Source organism: Propithecus coquereli, unplaced genomic scaffold (genome assembly GCF_000956105.1).
Source record: "Propithecus coquereli isolate 6110/MARCELLA unplaced genomic scaffold, Pcoq_1.0 Scaffold92, whole genome shotgun sequence".
NCBI classification, from domain to species: Eukaryota; Metazoa; Chordata; class Mammalia; order Primates; family Indriidae; genus Propithecus; species Propithecus coquereli.
The window spans coordinates 5,067,503-5,090,735 of record NW_012155507.1 but is presented as its reverse complement, the minus strand read 5'-3'; the positions used below and the strand labels follow the sequence as shown (position 1 = coordinate 5,090,735).

The following is a 23,233-nucleotide window of genomic DNA, read 5'->3' as shown; positions in this document are numbered from 1 at the left end:
GGTTCATGAGTTTGTCCCACAACATTTCCTATGTGATCAGAATTTATTTATTAGTAGTAATACACTGAGTATTTACTACTCTATTTCTTTTATGGTCCCTCTTGCCAGTTTCCTTCTCAGACATTGGGACTGTTTCTTTATAATCCTCTCCTCCTTGATTTGGAGTTGGAAGTATATTTTGAGGTAGACCAGATGAACCCCTGCTCTTCTTATGTGTCTCAAGATCAACACCTCTCAACAGGAGTAGCCTGTTGGTAAATGTTTTATATGTCCTAGTTCACTTTTCCAAATGTACTAACTTTTGCATAAAAAGATGGCATTCCTGCTGACAGCCAAAAGAACTTTCTCTTTGAGTTGTATTTCCATTTGATAAAGACAGGTTGGCACTGATTCATGAACTTGCCCCTCCCATAGTTAATAGAGAGTAGGGCTATGTTTAAAGGTACAGTATAGTCTGAAATTTAGTTAGGCCAACTAGCTTGCATTGGGACTTAGTCCAGGATGTGGGCCTTAAAACCCCTAGACACTAACCACTGAATTTACCAGCCAGATATTTCTGTATCTTAGAGAGCTTCAGGTTCACCTTGGGTCATGGCGCCTGCCAAGAAAAATGCATACAAGACTGAGTGGTTCAAAAGTAGTTTGCAAGCTTTGCATCTTGTGACTCACCCTGAACTTTGAAGATGCTTCTCCTCTGGTGCTTAATAGTTTTAATAAGAGCTAACGTGCCATTGTCCTTTGCGTAGAAAGAGGACACTGCTGAGGGAGTTTTATTTATGTGATAAATTATGTTTTCGATATAGCATTGAGCATGGTCCTTGACTTTTATTTTAAGGCCCCTGACAACTCTGGCTATTTGCTTGTGTGCAGACATTTCAGCAGAATTTGGATATGCTGGAGTTGGAGATGTTGGCCTGCTATTCTGTACTTCTTATATAAACAGCTCGAGGTGTCACTTTGGAGGGAGCGATGCAAATATCTCTGATAACAGGTTATTATATTGTGATTTTACCGATTGTCATTTTACCTAAGAGTAAAATGACTTTACAGGCCTGAAATGTGTGGTTTTATAAAAGGGGTTTAAATAAATTTGGAGAAGGGAAACAATATTTAAAGGAACTCTGTGGATAATCTTATTGCAATGTTTCTCCCAGTTTAGCATTCTGTTAAATTTGGGTTTTTATATATTAGATTTAAAAAGCTGATAGAATATGTTGATAAAAACATAAGAGTCATTGGATAGATGAAACAACTCATAGACTAAACTTGCTTCAAAGATCCTAGGACACTACTTTGTTCTTATGATACATCAGCTGCATAGCTTCTTTCCTTCTGATTCCGTACTTAGCTGTGAGCCTTTTTGCTTTGTCTTGGGAGAATCATATTCTCCTTATTGACCTAGATAAACTGTCTTCTTTCTTATCTACTCTAATATTTATCTTTTATGAAATTGACCCACCTAGAATGGCTGCAGGCCACCCACTGAATGAGCTGGTTTTTTACCTCTTGATGTCAAAGAGATGGAAGATGATCTAAAATCTCAAATTCACAGATACATGAAACTCACGCTACATTGCAGCCTTAGCTCCATAGTCAGTATGGCACTTCTTGAAAGTAGAAAGAAAATGAAGGATTTGGGGCACTATTCCATGACTACAGTGAACATCCATTAAGTGATCTAGATAGAGCTTCACATCAGCATTAGGCAGATGAAACATTCTGTGAAGGTCACAGCAGGTTAAGATCAGTCTCTGGAGCATATGTTTGCTACAGCCCATCAAACTCACCTACAGATATATGCCTCTCTGCAAAAGGCACACCTATGTGAAAAGGACAGAAAGGAAGATTATATAATTTCTGTATCAGTTCCAAACTTATTTTTGGTCCTTTTTACCCCATTTATGTAAATTATCAGTTCAATTCTCTGTTTAGTGAGAAGTTCAGATATTGCTACTACTACTAGTAGCAGTAAGAATAATAATGACATTATAATAATTTATTGAGCACTTATGAGTCAAACACTTCACGAAGTGTTTTATGAGTATTATCTCACTGAATCCTCACAACCTCCCTATGGGGAAGGTAACAGTATCATACTCATTTACATATAAAGAATTTTTTCCCAGGGGTACATATCTAGCAAGTGGTGGATACAGGATTTAAACCTAGGCAGTCTGTGTGCCCAAACCACTATGCTTTACTGACTTTTTATGTTGGTATAATTATAAAGGAGAGTCTACCCTACAGGCCTGATTTTGTCTCTTGCATCCCCTATTAAAGGATTAGAGAAAGATTTGGCTCTCCTTTGCAGTTCCAGAAGGCAGAAGGTGTTTTTCTATATTTGACAGAGCCAGGAGACTAGGTCTGGGCTGCATGAGCAATAAATAACATTACCCAGGAATGCATTTAAATTAGACCGACAACCACAGATACTACGAAATCAGAATAACCACCTTGCAGACTTATATGGTTCTTGCATCCTCCCATTTTAGCAAGTGTATGATGAATCAACAGAAAATATTTCATGAAAATGCCAATTAACATTTTACATCATTCCTTATATTTGTAAAGCACTTCATACTTTTCCAAGTGCTTTCACATTAAAAAAAGAGAGGCCATTTGACCAACAATTGGGTCATTTATTGAATTAGTTTTCATAAGAAGGAATAATTAAACAGTTCTAAAATTACAGTGTCAATTTTTCACGTGTAGTGCTGAATCTGAAATTATAGAGAACCCTCTTTTGGGTCAAGAAGTAGACAAAAATGATTTAATTTTTTTCTATATTCCCATCTTTCAGAGGAGAGCAGAATAAATGATTCAGAAAGAGATGTTATTTTCTAAAATATAGAAATGGTAACTACAAGTAGGTTCATTTAGCATTATTGTGTAATTTTCAGCCATAAACTCTAACAAATCTCTCATTTACAAGTGAGTAATAATGTGGAGAGCCACTAGGGACTCCTAAAGAAAAGTTTTTAAATGGCTTTTGGTGCTGCTGTCAAATCAGAGTCTAAATAGCTCTAACTGTCATCTCATGCTCTGTGACAGCATAATTTGATTGCTGTGTAGATTGAAGTTTGTGCCACTTTCCTTCCACATGCTTACCTAACTGGTGTGGCAAATGAACACATAAAAGTCAAGGTTACATGTAATGCCATATGGTCTCTCTTCAGTTCTGATCGGCACTGACAATTTATAGTTTCAATTGCCTTTCAAGAAACAAAGTTCTTCCATATGTGTTTTCTCATTTAACTATCATGACAGCCTTAGGAGACACTAGGTGTTTTTATTCCACTTTTTACTGATGAAGAAATTCAGGCTCAGAGACCTAAAATGACTTGCCTGAGATCACACTGCTAATAAATGGTGGAATACAGACTCACACTCAGGATTGTCTATGTTCTTTCTACTAGAACATCCTAACTTAGTCAAAGCGAAATGGATGAATTAGGCAATTGTCCAGAGAACTTTGGTAAAATATGCCCCTGCACTTCTGAAGAAATGAATAATTGTTCCAGGCTTATAAACACGTCTGGTAGTAAGTTTGCTCATTTTTATTCAATAGTCAACACTTTCTAATTTAAATACTTTCACATTTAAGGGTATTGACATATTGACATCTTTGAGAAGGGTGTGGCTAAGTTAGCAATGTCCTGCTATGGTTGATGTAGATTGAGCTCCCTCTTTATCTTGTAGAGACTAACAAACACTTCCCCTACTCCCATCTCTACATTTATAATATGAGCCTTTGGATCAGCAGGACAGGCTGGCTGTGATTGGTGGTTTGACTGAGTGCCTGTGGCTCAAATTAATAGAACAAAACGTTGTTGACTTAGGATGTTTTATGTTTGGACTCCCACAATAACCAATGGCTGAGCAACCAGATTGCTGCACTGTTGATGTTACCCAGGCATGAAAACAATAAAAGAAAATGAGAAAATCATTGGAGGTTTGGTTAGTATGACTTTTAATGCCATTTGATTCATTAGTTGACAGTTACCATGCAAATGGTTGATTCACTTGCTTAAACTAACCGTTACCAATTAGGATAGAGTAATTGTTTGGCACAAGGGCTACCAAATAACTTTTTTGGTTCCATTCTACACCTCCTTGGGCCTCATTAATCTGCTGTTTGATCTTCTCTCCACTGCCTAATCTTATTTTATCCTTTTTGCCACCTCTTTTTTTCTCCCAGCTAGCTGTGTCTACTTCCCACTGGTATTGCTGGCCCCTAATAGATGTGCTTTCAGATATTTCAGATAACTTGCTTTAATCTTCCATGTCTTGCTGTTTACTTGCAATTCACTCTTTCCTTCTACCACATATCCCTCTGTCTGAATTATCCGGAGTGTGGCCACAGATCTTTTCTTTGCTTTGACAGTGAGATAGATTCCATAGTCATGAAAACATTGAGAGGGTGTGGTGGGGTGGAGGAGGTGAGATTTTCATTTCTGATGGCAAGAACTTTTAAAATAAACTTTCTTTTTTTTTTCCCCTGGGAGATCCCTTTATTCAAGCAAACGTATTGTAATTCAGATTTTCTTGATTCCCTACAGAGCTTCACAAAATTCAGACGTCTGTCCCTGCAGGGAATTTCACTTATAATGGCCTTCATTCGAAAGATCTAATTCTGTTCTCTTTCAGTGTGCATATGGAAGAGTGATGGAAGTGCACAAAGAAAGGCAAGTAACCACTGAAGAACTTGAGTTTCAATATCATCTGTATCACTCAGGGTGATGGAGGACATTCTGTAGACATGAAAGGGTTGGCAGGGGAGAGCGGGAGTGCTGACAAGGGACATTAGGCAAGAGTGTAAGAAGGGGAAAAGAAGGTGCCTTTTCTGTTTTAAAACTACTGTTTTTTTTTAATCTCCAGATTGCTGTAACTTTTCATGCCTAGATGTTATTATACACATTTTTTGAAAACAACAAAAAATGCTGAATCCACTTGTATAAAATTGAATTGACATGTAGATTTTGAAGAGGAGGCTTTATATTTCCCTTTCTATCCAGTTGTGCTTACTTTAGCTGAAGCTTGCAAAAACAAATTCTAAGGACAAGAGAAAATGGTTTTTTCAGTTATGTAGGAGCAGAAAATAACTAGAGAAGGCAGAGGTCTGCTGCTTGGGGTAGGTGGTATAACACTGATGGATGTGAGAGAGGGGAAGGTTTTGTTTTCTGTGTTAAGGAGAATGACCATAAAGCACATTGATTCAAAGTTACTAAAACCCAAGATGGGTGAAGGGATTGTAAAGGAGCACCTAACATCTTTAATTGAGTCAAGTTTTCTGGCCAGGAAGAATTACCTTTTAAAGAGAACTTGCTAAAGGGTTTTCAGAACCAATTTTTTTTTGTGATTATTGAGAAATAGTGGAGAGTGGAAGATATGCTGGAAGATTACAGATGGATAAACATAGTTCTGACTTCAAGAAGAATCATATGTGCCCCACGAACTGTATGAAGGGAGCTGTATGTCAATTTGGAAAAGATCCTCGATTTTGTTACTAAACGGTTGTTTCTCAGTTCTCACATGAAGAATTGGTGTTTATGGATACTATAACTGGAAACAAATTCTGTCAAGTGGTTTTTATTTCCTTTTAAACAGAGTTTAAACCTGGTAACATTTCTCATAATACCTTTATGGATAAGTTGGGAGAAATATAGGTGAAGGTAGTGGCTTTCAAACTTGTTTTGATTGTGACCCACACTAAGAACTATATTTTACACCATTATCCAGTTCAAATAAAATTGTTATGAAACAATACTTACCCTTACTACACATGATACACTATGATTTTTTTTGCTGTGTTTCATCTTTTTAAAAAGCTGGTCATAATTTGTTATACTGATTTTCTGATCTACTGTGAATCACAACCCATAGGTGATAGTTTAAACAGATGGATCCATAATCTAACAGATAACTACTCTAGCGGTGCCACAATGATGTCTTGGTCTATCTCTCCATCAGTTTTATCATGCATGAAGACATAGAAGGCATTCATCAAATCAATAGGTGACACAATGCTGGGAAGGATAGTGAAGATATTGGATAATAGCAGAATACAAATAAATGGACTGAATCAACAACATGGAATTAAATACAGACTAAGGTAAGACCTTGTGGTATGATGCAAATAACTACCCATGCAAGAACAAGATGAGGAAATGGGGATGAGAGCCATGTGAATTTTAGTTCTCCATAGTCACATCATATGTCAAAAATGTGATGTAGTTGTGAAAAAAATTAATTTAACTTTAGCTGTCATTTGTTAATCTGTGCTCTTTATTTCTTTAGCATTTTGCAAAAGTGCCTTGGAGAGTCACTGTGCAAGCTACCATTGTGTGGCAGTAAGCCTGAACAGGGAAGGTTCTGGGACACAACTTTTTGTTTGAATTTGCAGTGTGCATCTGTTTTATGAATTGGGAGTTATTTTGTTTGAAATAAACATTCTGTGGCTAAAGTCCTTTTGAAAATCACTGGGCAAAGGAACGAAAACAGAATAGAGGGAGAGAGTTGTGGTGGTCCCATTCTACCTCTGAGTAGTCAGAACACATCTGGACTATTTTATTCATTTCTGGAAGCTACCCTTTCAAAGAGATACAGATAAATGGCAACGTGTTCAGAGAAGAGTGAGGAGAATGGTGAAGGGACTCAAAACCATGTCAAGTGAGGTATAGTTAAATGAATTGAGGATGTGTCTTAGGAGGCATGAGAGAGTTGTTGTCTTATATTGGGAGGGCTGTCATGTGGAGGAGGCACTTTGATACAGTAGTTTGGTGAAAATAATGTGGACTTTGGCATCAGATTGAGCAGGTTCAAATCCCAACTCTGCCACTTATTGGTTGTGTGACCTCTACCAAGTTACTGAACTCCTCTGAATCTTGTTTTCCCCATTTATTGAAAATAGGGGAACATAATACCTATCTTGAAGGATTTTCATGAAGATTAAATAAGACAGCATATATATAATTACCCAGTAAAGTGCTTGGTTCACTAGTATATTTGTTTTGTAGAAAGCAGATTAAATTTATAACTCAAGGCCTGAAGAGTTACATAAGACTAGATGGTTAAAGGAAGATAAAAAGTTAAATGGATCCCAGAAGAGCTTTCTATTGGCCAGAGACATTCAAAGATGGAATGAGCTGCCTGGGGGAGGTAGTAAGTTCCCCATCACAAGAAGGAGGAACCTCTCCTGGAGGAGAGGTTGGACTGTTACTATGTAGTGAGAATATTCTGGAGGGGAGTCCAGAATAAAATGACTGAGGGGAGGAGCAAGATTCCTAGTGGACTAGCTCAATAGATTAAATGTATGGGGCAAAGGTTGCTCCTCCAAAGAACCAGTTACCTTCCTTCCTTCATAACCATGGATGATGCTTCCCTCTACCTATTAGGCCCATGTGACAAATGGGTGCTATTGGGAACCAGCGGGAAGTATACAGACCATACGACAAGCACTTATTGAGCACTGGCTGCGTATTTGGATGCTCTAGACAAACATCTCAAAGTGTATACCTTATGGGCAATAGCAGGTCAACAGGATGACCTGTGCGTACAAAAGGTCAATTTTGCTTGTGTATCTCCTGTTAGGCTGATTTCTGGAAGAGCATTAGGCTCCAAGGAGTAAATCAGTTCTCAAATTGCTTTCCCACCAAGAGACTTGGTCTAACTCCCAATTCCATTCTAGTCAGGCACGTGATGAAAGTGAGTTACCAGAGCAGGATGATTCAAAAGCAGCAACGGAAATAAAGAGCCCAATCTCTTCATAATCAACTCATCTCCTGAAGTGAAAGGCCTGGTTGTTTATAGCAGTGCTTACAAAGGGCAGTTATGCTTCAGAGTTTACACCGAGAGTTCAGTTTCACATTTCAGTAAATCAAAAAAAGATATTGATTTTGAACAAATGGCTGGTTTTATTGTCAAAGCAAATTTCATTTCTTGAGATGATTAGATTTTATTAAGCTATTTCCTAAGTGCCACTAAACACACATTCTGTGAATAAACAGCATATTCCTCAACCAAGCAGCATTTGTCACTCAGCTAAATACAATGATATCAGGTCATCTCCAATTGTCATTGAGAATGTGGAAGCTGGAAAAATGCACACTTGGGGTCGGAAAGCTCGTGCTCAAGTCCTGGTTATATTACTTAATAACTCTATGGTCATAGACCAATACCTAATCCTTCTGACTACCAGTTTTCTCCTCTGCAGATGGGGATAATAATACCTACCTCTCAAGGGTGGTGGGGTTGTGGAGATAAAATGGAACAGTGCGAATAAGATGCTTAGCATAGTTCTTGGCACATAGTAAGCTCTCTATAAGTGGTAGCAGTTATTCTTTTAATTAATATAGGACATCCTGATCTGTTGAAGATTAGGACAAGCTATTGAGAACTGATTCTTTCTGGGGCTCACGTTGGCCTCAGAAAGTGCAGAAGATAAATGCAAGGAAGAGAAAAAGGATCTCTCTCTCACATCACTTCCCAACCTCCATAGATGCTATGCTAGCAGAGATGGGCCTTTTCTTGTTGGAGACCTTTTAGTTTTGAAACGCAGGAAAGATAACAATGAACTTTAGAAATTTGGTTATATTTCTGTAAAGAAACCTTCATGGAGTTGGAAGGAATCTTGGGAAAACAGTTGGTCCATTTTCCTGGCTTCACAGAGGCCTATATGTCAAGCATCCATGGATTATTGTGATCCAATATTTGCTTGAAAAGTTTCAAAAGGTGGGAACTCCACAGAATCTTTTGATAATGTATGATGCTGCCACACAGTATTAGAAACAGGAAGCTTTTCTTAGGGTCTGATTCAAATCTTCATGCTGCAGCACAGGCCTCTATTTTCTCCCCTGTCCATTCGTATCAGCAGAAACTGTGTGCTCTCATTTAGACATTTCTCTCTGCTCTCACCCATCAGTATATTTTGATTTACTGAAATATGAAACTGAGCACTGTGTAAGCCCTGCTGGATCACTGTAAGTACCACTATAAACAACTGGGGCTTTGCTCTTGGAGGGTGTTATGAAACTCCCTACTCAGCTTTCTTCTGTCTAGCTGAAGACAGCCCATGTTCTTAAGTACAGTCATGGGAAACATTTGTTGTCAATCTGCCACAGTTGTCTAAACAGATGGGACGCTCTGGCCATAATGGCTGAGCATCTAGGAAGCTGTGCCACACATAGGTTTCCTCCTGGTAAATACTCTATCCACTCACCCATTGATTTCATTCCATGTGCTCCAGCTTTTGTTCACCTGTGCCACATCTAGGTGCTGATTTGCCCACACCAGGGAGTTGATTGGCTTTGATGCCAAAGCCTCTCCTTCCCAGCCAGACATCCCAAAGAAGTGATCTATTTTCACTTTCTCTATTTCTGCTACTGCAACCTGACTCCCATTAATTAGCATGCCACCAAAGGCATTCTTATCAGAGTCATTAATGCTGTAAAATCAAATGGCTTCTTAGAACACCTTATTTTCCATGATCACTAAGCAGCATTTGATATTGACCATTCCTTTCTTCTTAAAAAGCTTGCTTCCCTTGGCCTTTTTGACACCTTCCTGGTTTTCCTCCTCATTGTCAGGTCTCTCCCTCTCAGCATCCTTTGTGAGTTCCCATTCCTCAGCTTTCTCTTGAATATTGGTGTTCCTCAGAGTTTGGTCTAAGTCTTCTCTTTTTGAGCTATGTACCCTCCCTGAGAGATCACTTCCACTCACCTATTTGCCATTACCATATGTAAACTAATAATCATCATAAATCTAATCTGTATTTCAGACCTTGAGATTTAGACTTATATTTAATTGCTTGCCAGGTATCTTTACCTGGATGCCACATAGGCATCTCAAACTCAACATACTGAACTCAAACTGAAACCCTCATCCAACCATCACTCAAACCTGTTTTTCTTCCTCTTGTGCCTATCTCAGGGAATGGTACCATCATCCATGTACTTCCTTAATTCTGAAATTGTCAGTCAACAAGTTCTTTGATATTAGCCCCAAAATTTCACTAATTTGCTTTCTCAATCCATACTGTGATATTTTAGGTTCAGCCATTGACATTGCTTGCCTATGTAGCCTGCATAAAGTTGAGCAGCTTCATGGACAGTCTCACCACAGATTTGTGTCCCAAAGAAATACCAACTGAACATCCAAAAAGCATTGGAAAGCAACTTAAGTTATACAGCAGTGCCTTAGAAAGGGGCTTATCACTTATATATTGACATGTTTTGGCCCTGTCATACCTGATTACTTCAACTGCCTCTTAGGTGGTCTCCCTGCCTCTGGCACTGTTTCACTCCACTGGATTCTCCATACAACAGCTAGAATGATGATTAAAAATGATTTCCATGTTTAATACTATTTTAAAAATGCATTTCCCTGCTTAATGGTATTATTGGTTCCTCATTGTCCACTGGATAAAACTGAAACTCTACCTTGGTTATAAGGGCCTTCACCATTTCATCTCACTTACTTCTCTAGCTCTATCTCTCACCACTCCTCCATATTATTTTCACCGTTGTGTCCTTTTGGTCCAGGACATATGTTACTTGTGCCTGCTGAGCACTTAATATGCATGTTCAAAGAACACACAGTCTACCATGTGAGACTAGTTGGATACACAGTTTGCCAACAAAGAACAAATTCCAGTAAGGGAATGAGATGACAGAGAGGACTATAACCATCAGGGAAGGTTCCCACGGAAGAGGTGAAGTATGAGGGGAGTGGGGAATGGGATTTGGAGCAGCAGAGGTATTCCTGACTGGGGGAATGGGGCCATGATAAGCAGGCCCCTAATAAAGGTGGAGGGTGATACTCTGGACACTGAGGTAGAGATCAGTGTGGCTTCCTTGTTCTAAGCCACTCTGGGGGGACAATTCATAGTTATTTTTTAGTGTGCCTGAGGCACAGAACAGGACATGGTGAACAGCAGCAGAGATAGCTACCAAATAATTTGGCTATGAAGCTTGCTTTCTTTCCTAGTAAATCTTGCTGCCTTCTAGCATCCCCCTCTCATCCCATGCAACCCCTCACCCCTTGCCTCAAAATCTACTGTGTCTCTAAAGTGAAGTTGTGTAAACAAAAAAAAAAAAAAAAAAAAAGGGAAGGGGGTACTTCAGAGAAACTGAGGCTTGGAATGAAATGCCATAGGGAAAATGTGATTCTGTCTCCTGGTTTCCAGGGCTCCTTTTCAGCGGGCTGCATTGTACATCCCAACCTGAAAAGGACAAGGTAGATTTTATGGTGGCAATTATGTTTGGAAAGTGTCATGTGGAAAAGAACCCTTCTCATGGTCATGAGGATTGTACTTTTGCTCTATATAGACAAAGAATTCTCTTTTCAGCATAACTTTTCCACATAGAAACAGAAAAGTTGTTTAGAGTTGACTGATTGCAATACTAAGTGTCCTATTTTAAGTTAAAAATATCCCGCAAGTGAATAATACATGTGCATCCTTCCCCCTCCCCCATATAAATGCATTCACACCCTTCTTTATTGCCATAAATAATGCTCCTTTCCCTTGCCTTCTGCAGGATTTGAATCATGGAAAGTTGGACTGTTCTAGGACTTGATAGCCTGACCCACTCAAATCTCTATTAAGAACAGTTTGATCGTTTTGTCAGTTTTCCAGGCCTAACTCCCCATTTTATTTCTGTAGTCGGCTATATTTGACCATTTTCTGAGTTTCTAGAGTGGGGCAGGAGCACGGAAGGAAGAAGTCCCAAATAGGCAAATTTCTAGTTTTTTATAGGGTTGTATGCTCATGGTGGGTAGAGGTGGGAGGAGATATTAGAGCTAATGACTAAAGAAAGATTTCTGGGTGATATGTTCAGTTTACTTTCCTTGTTTTCCTTGGTTTTAGGTGGTATGACAAATGAAGCAACAGGAATATCCTAACTGTGGGAGATAACGTTGGTTGCCTACTCAATAGAAACCCTTCAATCTTTGCTAACAGAACCCTGGCTTTGGTTCAAGAATCAGGTAGCAATATGCTCAGGGAAGAGGACCCAGTTCCAGAGGGTCTGAATCCATTATGGAAATCCCATTTCCCCTTTGCCAGTGATTGGTGAAGGCATGGGCATGTGCCTCAATTCTGGCCACTGTGACATAAGAAGGAAATCTGCTGCCATGTTTGCCTACCTTTGGACATCTCATTATGTGAGATAATTAAACCTTATTGTTTAAACCACTTTTAGACAAGTGTTTTATTACTTGAAGCCAAAACCATCCTCTCTGATACCCTAATAAGTTCTAAAACTCTCAACATCCACTCTAATCTGTTTGAAAAGATTATCTAATAGTCTACTTCATCAGAGTCACAGATATATGGAATGTTAGAGCTGGCAAGTTCTTTTGAGGACTGTCTAATCTATTTCCTTCATTTTACACAGCAACTTCTCGCATCTGCACACTAAGAAAGGCATCTGCAGAATGCTGGGACTATGCTGTTTGCTCTGAAATCTCTTTACATGTCTAACAGTGATTTTTTAGAATTGTGGGCTCAGATGAGAGCTATAGTAAATTTTCTCTTTCATTCTCACTGGCCTAAAAAAATTTTCCTAAATAAATGTAAAATAGATCTCAAAGGGGATGTCGCTTTTACTTAAGAAAACTTTCAAACACCCTAGAAGTAGCTATTTATATACACATGAATAACAAATTATGCTCATATAGTCATTACAAAAAGATTTCTAAACAGCTTTAGTAGTCATTACCTTTTAAAATTTGAGTTATTGTTTCATTTAAAAATAATGAAATTACATATCTTGGAAAATAGTCAATAAATGAGATTGGCCTTCCCCTCTAATTGATTCAAATTTGGGAGACTTTAATTGTTATGGCAATATTCCACCTAGCATTACTTCCATCCTTACCATTTTCTCCCAAGTAAGTTTTTCTGAGGAGGAAAAAAGTAACTTACATATAGAGAAACTTCTGCTATCTGGTGTTACAACAGATACACCAGGCTTCGTTTCTACCTAATTTCTGTATGAGAAAATTGTTATCCATTTCCATGATGCCAAATGGTGATAACAGTTGAAAACCAGTGGTGCCTACCTGAGTGATGTCCATTCCTGAGTCACAGCTCAGTGGCTGTGTGGAAGTCAGACCGTTTGAGCCGATTACAGTTGTGATCACGGCATTCTCATCAATTCTCCGAATCATAGTCCCATCCACGAAGTAAATGAATCCATGCCTATCAACTGTGATGCCTGTTGGGAAACAGCAAATGAGCATTAGTAGTCTAGTGGGCGGCATTTTCACTAAGATGAGTATTTTGAAAAAAGCCATAGCAATGGAAAGGCATTTTAAAGATACACGAGTTCAATTTTGTTCAGTATAGACAGGACAGTAATGGTAGAGGTTTGTTGGGATACATATTCACTTCTTTGTGTATTGAGAAGAAGTGACAAAAAGTAACATATGGAGATAGCACCAGGCCTAATAATTTTGTTTTGTCCAGTTTTACATTTCTACTCCCTTGATATTTGCATACCCTGACGAACAGAGAAGAAAATCCTCTTTAACATAAATGGGAAAAGACAGGGGAGGAAGCATATGTTACATTTCTTTTAGGGTGTGCATGCACAGGCTGCTGCTTACTTTCATGGTTGCATTAGGAAATAACTGACTAGAAAGGCATTAAGGGAGTTTGTAATAATTCCAATAAATTGGGCTGAGTTTTTTTCTCTGTATTGTCTATTAAAAGGGGGCTTGGAGAGCAAAATTATGGCATTAGAAAGGGAATGGCTAAGCTTCTAGAAAAAATAAAAGCCAATAAAATTTTCACAGTAGTTTTTACACACTGTGTTAATTACAGCCTGGTTTCTTGGAAAGTGTATTGTGATAGCAGTTAGAAGGCTTGGGTTCTAATACGAAATACACCACTTACAACTGATGTGTGACTTTGATTGAGTCATTCGTTTCCAAATTTCAGCCTCCTCTTTGGTAAAATAGGGAAAAGATGATCTGCCTTACCTAGCTAAGGTGACCCACTGTTCTGGTTTGCCCGGGACTGAGGCAGGGCTCAGTTTTAAAACTGGGGAAGTCCTTGACACACCAGGATGAGTTGGTTTCTCTACACCTAGGCTGTCGTATCATATGAAATAATACATATAAAAAGCATCAGACACAAAGAACATATGGCTCAACTCCTGTTTCCCTTGGTGTTTTTGGCAGCGCTCTTGAAAATAACCACATGGCATTACTTTCAAACTAGTCTACAATTTAGTCTTTTCCCCTCTCCCCTTTATTCAAACTTGGTGAAACTCACTGAGTGTGTGTTAAATAAAGTTAGGAACTTTTGTGCTAACAAGCATGTCCTTTTAACAAAACACAACTCTCTCTCTCTCTCTCTCTAACATACACACACACACACACACACACACACACACACATACATACACACACATTAATTTTCTGGCAAAGCATGAACTCATCTAAAGACAGTTTATAAACCCAACTTTTACAAACTGCTTTTACATGAACTAATTCTTTGTCAGGAAGTTAATATTAAGACATGGCTTTATGGTATACTTTGATTAATCCTAATGTTTCCTATGAAGTATTCATCTTTAACATTTATAAAAGTTACAGATTCATTTTAACTTCCCCGGAATGCTTCTAAAGTCATCTGTGTTTTCGTGAGTTCTCCAAGGAATCTAGCATGTCCAAACAAGGTAATTCCATGTCAATAAATCCCTTTATCATTTTTAGAGGCATAAGGACCTTTAAGGAGGGTTATAAAAAGACTTTTAAGATTGGGTCAGGTCAAATTATGATGGCACATGAACATTCATTTCTTTTGCAGAAGATTTTGGCTGCAGATGAACCAAGGGAACTTCTGGTTTTTTTGTTTGTTTGTATTTTGGCAAAATTCATTTCTTGACTGCCTAGAATATAGTATGGTTTGTAGCAGGCATATGATTTAAGATTATCTTTTATGACCTATACATTAAATATCACTGAGTGTGAAATTTAAAATCTGGCTGTCATAAGAAGATGGACTGAGAGATTAAGATTCAGGTCTGGAGAGAGAAAGGCTGAGAGGAGATGTGCTTGAAGTGTATGAAATCACGAATCATTTACTACACATGTACTGAATGCCACTATGCTAGGCTCTGTGACAAAGGACAAAGAATTTGGATACAGTGAAACTAAGACTAAGAGGAGTACTGTAAAACTTTAGTAAGTTAAGGATATTAAAAATAAAATGAAGTGTTGCTCTTAACTAGGAGGTAGTAAACTTAGAGAATCTGATCCTCTAAAAATTTGAGCAGGTTTGCAAAAGATATAGAGAAACAAATGTGTTCTTAACCAGCGTATGTGAGGAGGTCTTTACATCTTTATGCTGACATCAGGGAGGACAATTGTGTTCCTTGACTGCCATACTTTTCATCCCCATCAGAGTGAGAAGTTTGGGCTGATCCAGGGAGGATAATCCTGGGCTTTACCGGGTTTTCCCACTTTTAATTTTTGTGACGTTCTAAACACTGTGAACTTCTCTTTCTCTCTCTGTTCATGTCAGCTGAGTTCCATGGATGAGTGCCCTTTGAATAAATTTGGCCTTATTGAACACTCACTATTTGCCTTCAGGGCTTATTCTGCTGGCAGTTTGTAGAATATTCTCCTTTCATATATTTGTGTAGCAACTTCTTTTATCATAGTCCAAATCCCAAACATACTCCTTTTTCCTTGAGACTCTTAATTAACTTTGATTGGGTTACATTTATGTTTGGGATTGAAAAAGAAATAGTAGAAAGGGCTTTGAGGGAACTGTGTGATAGGTGCTTTATAGATACACCTGGGCATATTTTATATGTACATATTTTCCTCTCATATTCCTTCCTGTACCAACTAACCAACCAACCAATCAACCAACACACAAACAAATTCCCCAACGAACTAGTTTACAACATTTTGAATGATGAAGTTTGAGGGGTATTTAATTTTCACTGAGGGTAAAAACAAACTGGAAAGCCTAGGCAGAAAAAAGAGAATTATTTTTGTCCAACACTTGGGGAGGGTTCCCCTCCCATAGTGAGTACTGTTATAACCCAGGGATAGTGATGATGCGGTAGAACTATTACTGCTTGTTAGACTGGGTGGGAGGAGGTGACACATACCCAGTATATATTTTGAGCTTTATTCTTCAGAGATGGAGATGTGAGTGATTTCAGATCACAGAAAGCCATCTGGGGCTAGCAAGATCTACAGATTCAATTTACTTTTGTATTTTGCTATTGTTCTACCCAGGTCTTGAAAACTTGGTACCCAACGTTGTAAGCATAATTTGTCCCAATGGTCACGTCCATTGAGAGTGTTTTCATTAGCACTTAAAACAAAATTGAAGGCACAGTTTTTGGATAAGAAAAGATTTAAAATGCATTAAGAAAACCACTTCCGGGTTTTAAAATTTTAATCAGTATTCATTTTTAAAGCAAATAAAAATACACAGATCACTGATATTTCCACAAGGTTAGGCAGTAATGTGGGGCAGGTGGGGGTGGAGGTGGGATGAGCAACATACAAGATCTTGAGTCTCCACACCACGCCACCCCTGCCACCAAGGAAAACATCGGGCTCAGACGCCCAGACAGCATATTTAGCTTGGAGCACATTTTTACATTTGGGAGAAAATAAATAAATCCTTGTAAATTAGCGCATATAATGAAAGCACTGACAGACTATAACCTGGAAGTGTGAATGGTGCTGTCTCCATTCATCAGCATTAAGCCCTAACAAGCTCTTTCTATGGAGGGACCTGCTCATAAATAAAGTGCATCTTGTAAAAAAAAATTATTCACAATGCCTCATGCAAAGTAGGGGACATTATATAATATCTGAACTACAGGCTCTTTTCTCTGTGAAGCATAGCTCTGTATGAAACAGCTGCAAATTACAGGCGAAATTATTTGACTTCTTCCCTTGTCTTATTATCCTCCGATGAATAAATACTATAATTCTTAAGAAGACAATTGCCTAAAGCTGGGGCGGCCTGGATAGTTACTAATAAATTTATCACCTGTTGGGGAAGAGGACGCTGCTGATCAATACTGAAGGAACACGAACAGACAGCCTGGAAATAGTAGCTAAAATCCCAAATTAGATAAAAGTCAAGATCAGAGTTTTTGGCTGTGCAGAATGTCAAATTTCAATGTTGGCAGAAGGCATCTCTGTACTTAATTTTTAAAAATTACAGCTGTTGAGGCCACCTACACTTGTATTATTTCTATACGAAAAATGAAACTTCTTTTAGAATATAAGCTTTGGAACGTAGTCATAAAATTCTCTTAATCTATAGCCCTAGCAACCAGAAAACTGAAATACTAGATTTTTTTTCCTGCCACAATCTGCTCTTTAATTTTATGAGACAGAGACAAATCAACTTCCAGATAATGTCTTAAGCTCAATATGATGTCAGCTTGGTCCCCAATATTGACAGTGCTGGATTGTGTAACTGATCAACTGATTCTAAAGTGTTCTTTTACTCAAAGAGAGATTAAAATATTTTGTTTTGTTCATGTGCATTCCAATTCTCTAAAAATTGGTATCTTATGTGTGGTATATATGGAAACTACTGGGCAGAAAAGTCCATTCTCCAACCCATGTGACTACCGTCCACTTAATTACCTACTAGGATCAGAAAAGGCTAAGTCTCTTATGCACAATAAGACTGTTAAGTTCTTTTGCTAGGAAGCCAGTAAGTGGAGCTTCTAGAACTTGAAGGGTTTACGGATAGATATCTGTGTGTCGCTAGGGGTTGGAAGGGGTCAGAGCTTAATGACCAGCTGAGATGATTTCACTGTGTGGTTAACACTGAGATCAGGATTTCCTCAATAGGAGACACTAATAAACTCACTGTAATATATATGACTAGTGAATAGTGTGAGTTATTTAATCAGATATTTTATTTAATCAAAACAGTTATAGTATGTTCAAAACAGTAAAGTTCAATTTCCAAAGAACTTAAACACAAGTTAAAAATGATAAGAATTCAAACTAATATTCTACTGACTGGAATATCCTCTTTCTTTGATGGCTCAAAAGGTACTTTAAAGGGCTTCAGAGTCATTATAAGGAACAATAGACTTGTGGGCTAGTTGACCAAGAATTCTGATTGAGAGAAAGACAGACAAAGCCAGTTTTTAGCATTTGTCTTTTCTTCAGCTCCTTCTGATCCTCTCAAAGCTTTAAACTTCAGCTTTGCTGCAAGGCAAGGTGAATGAATAGCTCTCTTACCTCCACCAACCACTATTTTTCTAAAAGCTTACTGAGGAAGCTGTTTTTCCCCTTAATTATTAATTTATTCAAGATTTATTTTATACTTATTATGTGTCAGGCACTATGCTAGGCATTGGGAGTACAGGAGAGTAGAAAACAGACATAGCATTGGCCTTAAGGAGCTCAGAAACTGGTGGGAAGATGAACAAATAACTAGGCAATTATGATGCCATGAGATAAACACTAGTTTGGGGCAAGTCCAAGGTGCCATGAAACCAGCCTTAGGAGATGGGCTGGGGAAATGAAGGTCAAAAGTGATTTCTCAGAGTAGAGTGATACATAAGCTGAAATCTGAAGGACCATGTTGAATTCTTGATGAGCCTCGTACGAAATCCAGGTAAGCACCACTGAAAACTCATGAAGAATGACTAATATTAGTAAATAATAACCATTTCCATTTGCTGAGAATACTATGATACTCCAAGTACTGTGCTGAATCCTTTACATACATTTTCTCATTTAATCTTCCCAACGGCCCTGTGGAATAGGTATTAATGCCATTTTTTAGATTAGAAAAGAAAGTGCAGAGAGGTGGAGTGACTAACTCCAGGTTATATACCTAGAAAATGCTAGATTTAGTTCACATTTGTCTGAGTTCAATGCCCACTCTCTTTATCACTATGCCATGTAGCTTAAATGAGACTATCAATTGCTTTACCACAGGAGTCAGGGTACAAATTGGTTTAAGAAGGTTCAAAAACTCCATGACAATCAACGCTCATGTGCATATATGGTAGTAAAATTCAACGGAAATCAAGCAGGTTGGAGCAGGGAGGAGGGGATGGGTAAATTCATACCTAATGGGTACAACATTGCACACTATCTGGGTGATGGACACACTTATAACTTTGACTCAAACTGCTAAGCAATTCATGTAACCAAAATGTTTGTACACCCATAATGTTCTGAAATTAAAAAAAAATTAATTCAAAAAATTTAAAAATTTAAAAAAAAGATTTTACTTAAAAAATAAAAAGAACTCCATGACATTATTTGCAAAGTGTTTTGTGTATGGGTATTGTCATAGGGAGAGAGCCCATTGTTTTTGTTAGGTTGTCAAAGGAACCTCTGACCCCTCCTAAAAATTGTTAAGAATTCTTGTATTCCTATAGATCTCCTAGACCTCTTCAGAATTATTCTTCAAAGATATTCTGTGGCTTCATCTCCACAAAGCTAACAAATTTGAAGAAAGTACTTAAGAGTTTCTACGTGGTGGGGAGTTTGGTAACTTGACTATGATCATATGAGCTACCACCTAAAAAGGAGTCTTCGCTCAATGAGATATCTTCTCACTCCAGTTAAAATGGCTTTTATCAAAAAGATAGGCAATAACAGATGCTGGTGAGAATGTGGAGAAAAGAGAATCTTCACACACTGTTCTTGGGAATGTAAATTAGTACAGCTACTATGGAAAACTGTATGGAGGTTCCTCAAAATACTAAAAACAGAACTACCATATGACCCAGCAATCCCACTAGTGGGTATAAAACCAAAAGAAAGAAAATCTATATATTGAAGAGATATCTGTATCCCCACATTTATTGCAGCACTATTCACAACAGCCAAGATATGGAATCAATCTAAGTGTCCATCAACAGATGAATGGATAAAGGAATTGTACATACAACAAAATATTAATACAATTCAGCCACAAAAAAAAGAATGTAATCATGTCATTTGCAGCAACATGGATGAAATTGGAGTTCATTATGTTAACTTAAATAAGCCAAGCACAGAAAGATAATTATTGTATTTTCTCACTTATATTGGGAAGCTAAAAAAGTGGATCTCGGCTGGGCGCGGTGGCTCACGCCTGTAATCCTAGCACTCTGGGAGGCCGAGGCAGGTGGATTGTTTGAGCTCAGGAGTTCGAGACCAGCCTGAGCAAGAGCGAGACCCCGTCTCTACCAAAAATAGAAAGAAATTAATTGGACAGCTAAAAATATATAGAAAAAATTAGCCGGGCATGGTGGCGCATGCCTGTAGTCCCAGCTACTTGGGAGGCTGAGGCAGTAGGATTGCTTGAGCCCAGGAGTTTGAGGTTGCTGTGAGCTAGGCTGACGCCACGGCACTCACTCTAGCCAGGGCAACAAAGTGAGACTCTGTCTCAAAAAAAAAAAAAAGTGGATCTCATGAAGATAAGAGTGTAGATTGGTGCTTACTAGAGGCTGGGAAGGGTAAGGGAGAGGAGAAGATGAAGAGAGGTTGATTAACGTGTACAAATACACAGTTTGATAGAAGAAACCTAGTGTTTGATAGATCAGTAGGGTGACTATAGTTTACAATAATCTGTTGTATATTTTAAAATGACTAGGAGAGAATAATTCAAATGCTTAAAAAAGACAAATATTTAAGGTGATGGATATCTCAATTACACTGATTTGATCTTTATAAATTATATGAATGTATGAAATTATCATATGTATTCCAAAATATGTATATCTATTATGTATCAGTAAAAAAAAATATTAAAAAAGAAAGTCTTTTCCTCTTCAGTATGGCAGAGACAATGCTATATATTCAGGTCATCCTATTAATTTTTCTTTCTAGGAATAGAGCTAGATTAGATTCCCAGCCTCCTCTGCAGTTAGGTGTGGGTAGAAGCGATATATGATACTTCTAGGCCTGGTCCTTTACGAAACCTCCATTGAGCTCCTCTATGGATCACCTCCAGTAGAGGACTCCAAAGCTTAAGGCATCGAAGAGCCACTAGATGGCAGAATTCAGATTCCCTAGATCACTGTTTGGAGCAGAGATTCTTCCACCTCTCAGACAACCCATATTGGCCTGTGACATGAACAAGTAATAAATTGCTATTTTGTTAAGCTATTGAGATTGATTTTGTGTGTGTGTGTGTGTGTGTGTGTTTGATACAGTTGTTTGTTTAATATACTTGTTAGCTTGGCCTATTACATTCACTAACCTAAATCCTATCCATCTTTTAAAGCTTTTGAAAGATGTTTCTCTTTCATGGAGCCTTCTCTGCAAACTCTAGTTCATCACGGTCTCTCTGCTATCTGACCCACGACTTATTTACTTGTTTATTTATTTAATGTGAATTCTCCAATCATGGTCTGTTTAGGTAATAAGCTCCTTGAGGGTAAGAACTGGATTTTATGATTTATTTTTATATCCTAACAAATCCAGTAGACCTGGGCACACATGTTCAATAAATCTTCCTGAATTATAGATTAAATTTCCATGCATTTATATTGATCTAATTTGAATGAAATAAAGAATGTTATGGGTTCATGAGCTACATATGAATTTCTCTAAAAATGAGCTTAGAAAGGATGCAATGATAATATCTTTCTCTAAAGACCTTAAGAGGAATACTGTCCCCTATCAATTAGTGATGATTGGAGTATGGAAAAAAAGAGGGTTGACAACCAAGAGAAGACAGACAAAGGACCATAGGTCAAATTAACCTCAAATGAAATTGATCCATGTAGAATTAATAGCACTGAATAGCTAACTGTCCCCTCACCAAATCCATTTTGCTCTGTCAACATAGCTTTGTGCTGTGATCTTATGATCTCTCCCAAAATTAACATGTTAGGAGTCCTAAAGAAAGAGGAATATCTCAAGATTTTGCCCTAATTTGCTTCACTATGTACTGCATAAGTGAAAGCAGAGAAACCAGTTCCAGGGTCAGATCAGGGGATCTGCATTTTAGGCTGACTTTTGTTACAGATTAGCTATAGGACTTTAGATAAGGCATAAAACCACTCAGTGTCTTGATTTCCTAACCCATATACTACATACCACATAGGGTACAATGGTGTGAAGCTCACAAGTGTCAATGAAATGAAAGGACTTTGAAGAGGATAAAGTATTAATATTATGGTGGTACTAAGTGGTGTCCTAATTGCTCAGTCATTGCTATAATTCTCTCTTGAGAGTGACTTTTTTAAGCCTAAAATCATAGCCAAAGATTTCCACACAGGCCTTGCTTGAATATTTTAGGATTTCCTATGTTGGATAGATGTAGTATAAGATTTAAGTCCATAAAGCATTAGGTAACTCTTGTCAGTAGCAGAATGTCCTAGATTTACCATAGAGACAAGCCAATGGTTGAAAACAGTTTTGTTAGCTTGGGGAAGATACTGCACTATTGAATTATTAGTGTAAAAGCCTTCAAGTTTTTATAAGATGGTTAAAGTTTTCATACAGAGAATCAAATAAATGAAGCTCCATGCTGTGCAACTGGCTAAGGAAGGTCCTGGGCTGAGGGTGGTAGTGGTGTCTCAATATTTAACAATGAAACCAGACACTACCAATGATGTGAGTTACTCTTCTTTGTTTTATATGGGTGTGTGTGTGTGTGTGTGTGTGTGTGTGTGTGTAAGAGAGATTGTGGTAAGTAAGAGATTGTGGCTCTAGTTCAAGTCGAAATGCACATCTCTTATTTTTGTGCTAGAGTTCTTGCTCAAAAGATGCCTGCAGGCTGAGATTTAAGGGGACGCAGTACATATGGGCTAAGATAAATGAGGTTCACTAAATTCAAGCTGAATATTTTATATCCCCCCTCTTTAAAAATTCTTCAAACATTAAGCAATTATATCTGGGCCACTATTCAGATACATTTGGAAGAAATGCTTCTGTTATCCTAAGGAAACAAACTGCCACACAGGAACATTAATGAGCAATTAGCCTGAGGAAGGAATGTTCATTTATTGCCCACGAACCAGCAAAAAACTAATTGCAGTTGTTGCACGCTAGGGAAAATGAGTCTCTCTCAAGGTACGTGAATGACCAAGAGGTTCTAATAAAAAAAGTAAACTAAGTAGAATACCTTGGACTGAATACTCAATAAAAGCAGGATATGAAGAATTAAACCGACAGTGCTTACTATTCACAAAAGTGGGCTAACTCAAGAAGAATTAAAATTTCTTTAGGATAACTATTTGCATGTAGTACCCATTTAAAAACAACATAGAAGGCCTGC

The 23,233-nt window shown here is 38.0% G+C and overlaps 1 protein-coding gene across 1 annotated transcript in view; it reads right to left on the bottom strand.

Moving 5' to 3' along the window:
* The window catches only part of TENM1 (teneurin transmembrane protein 1), a 566,532-nt gene that overhangs the window by 55,174 nt on the left and 488,125 nt on the right, over nucleotides 1-23,233 (bottom strand). The window contains exon 23 of the mRNA XM_012664836.1: nucleotides 13,060-13,214. Within this exon, the coding sequence (XP_012520290.1) occupies nucleotides 13,060-13,214 (155 nt within the window). The remainder of the gene's footprint in view (nucleotides 1-13,059; nucleotides 13,215-23,233) is intronic.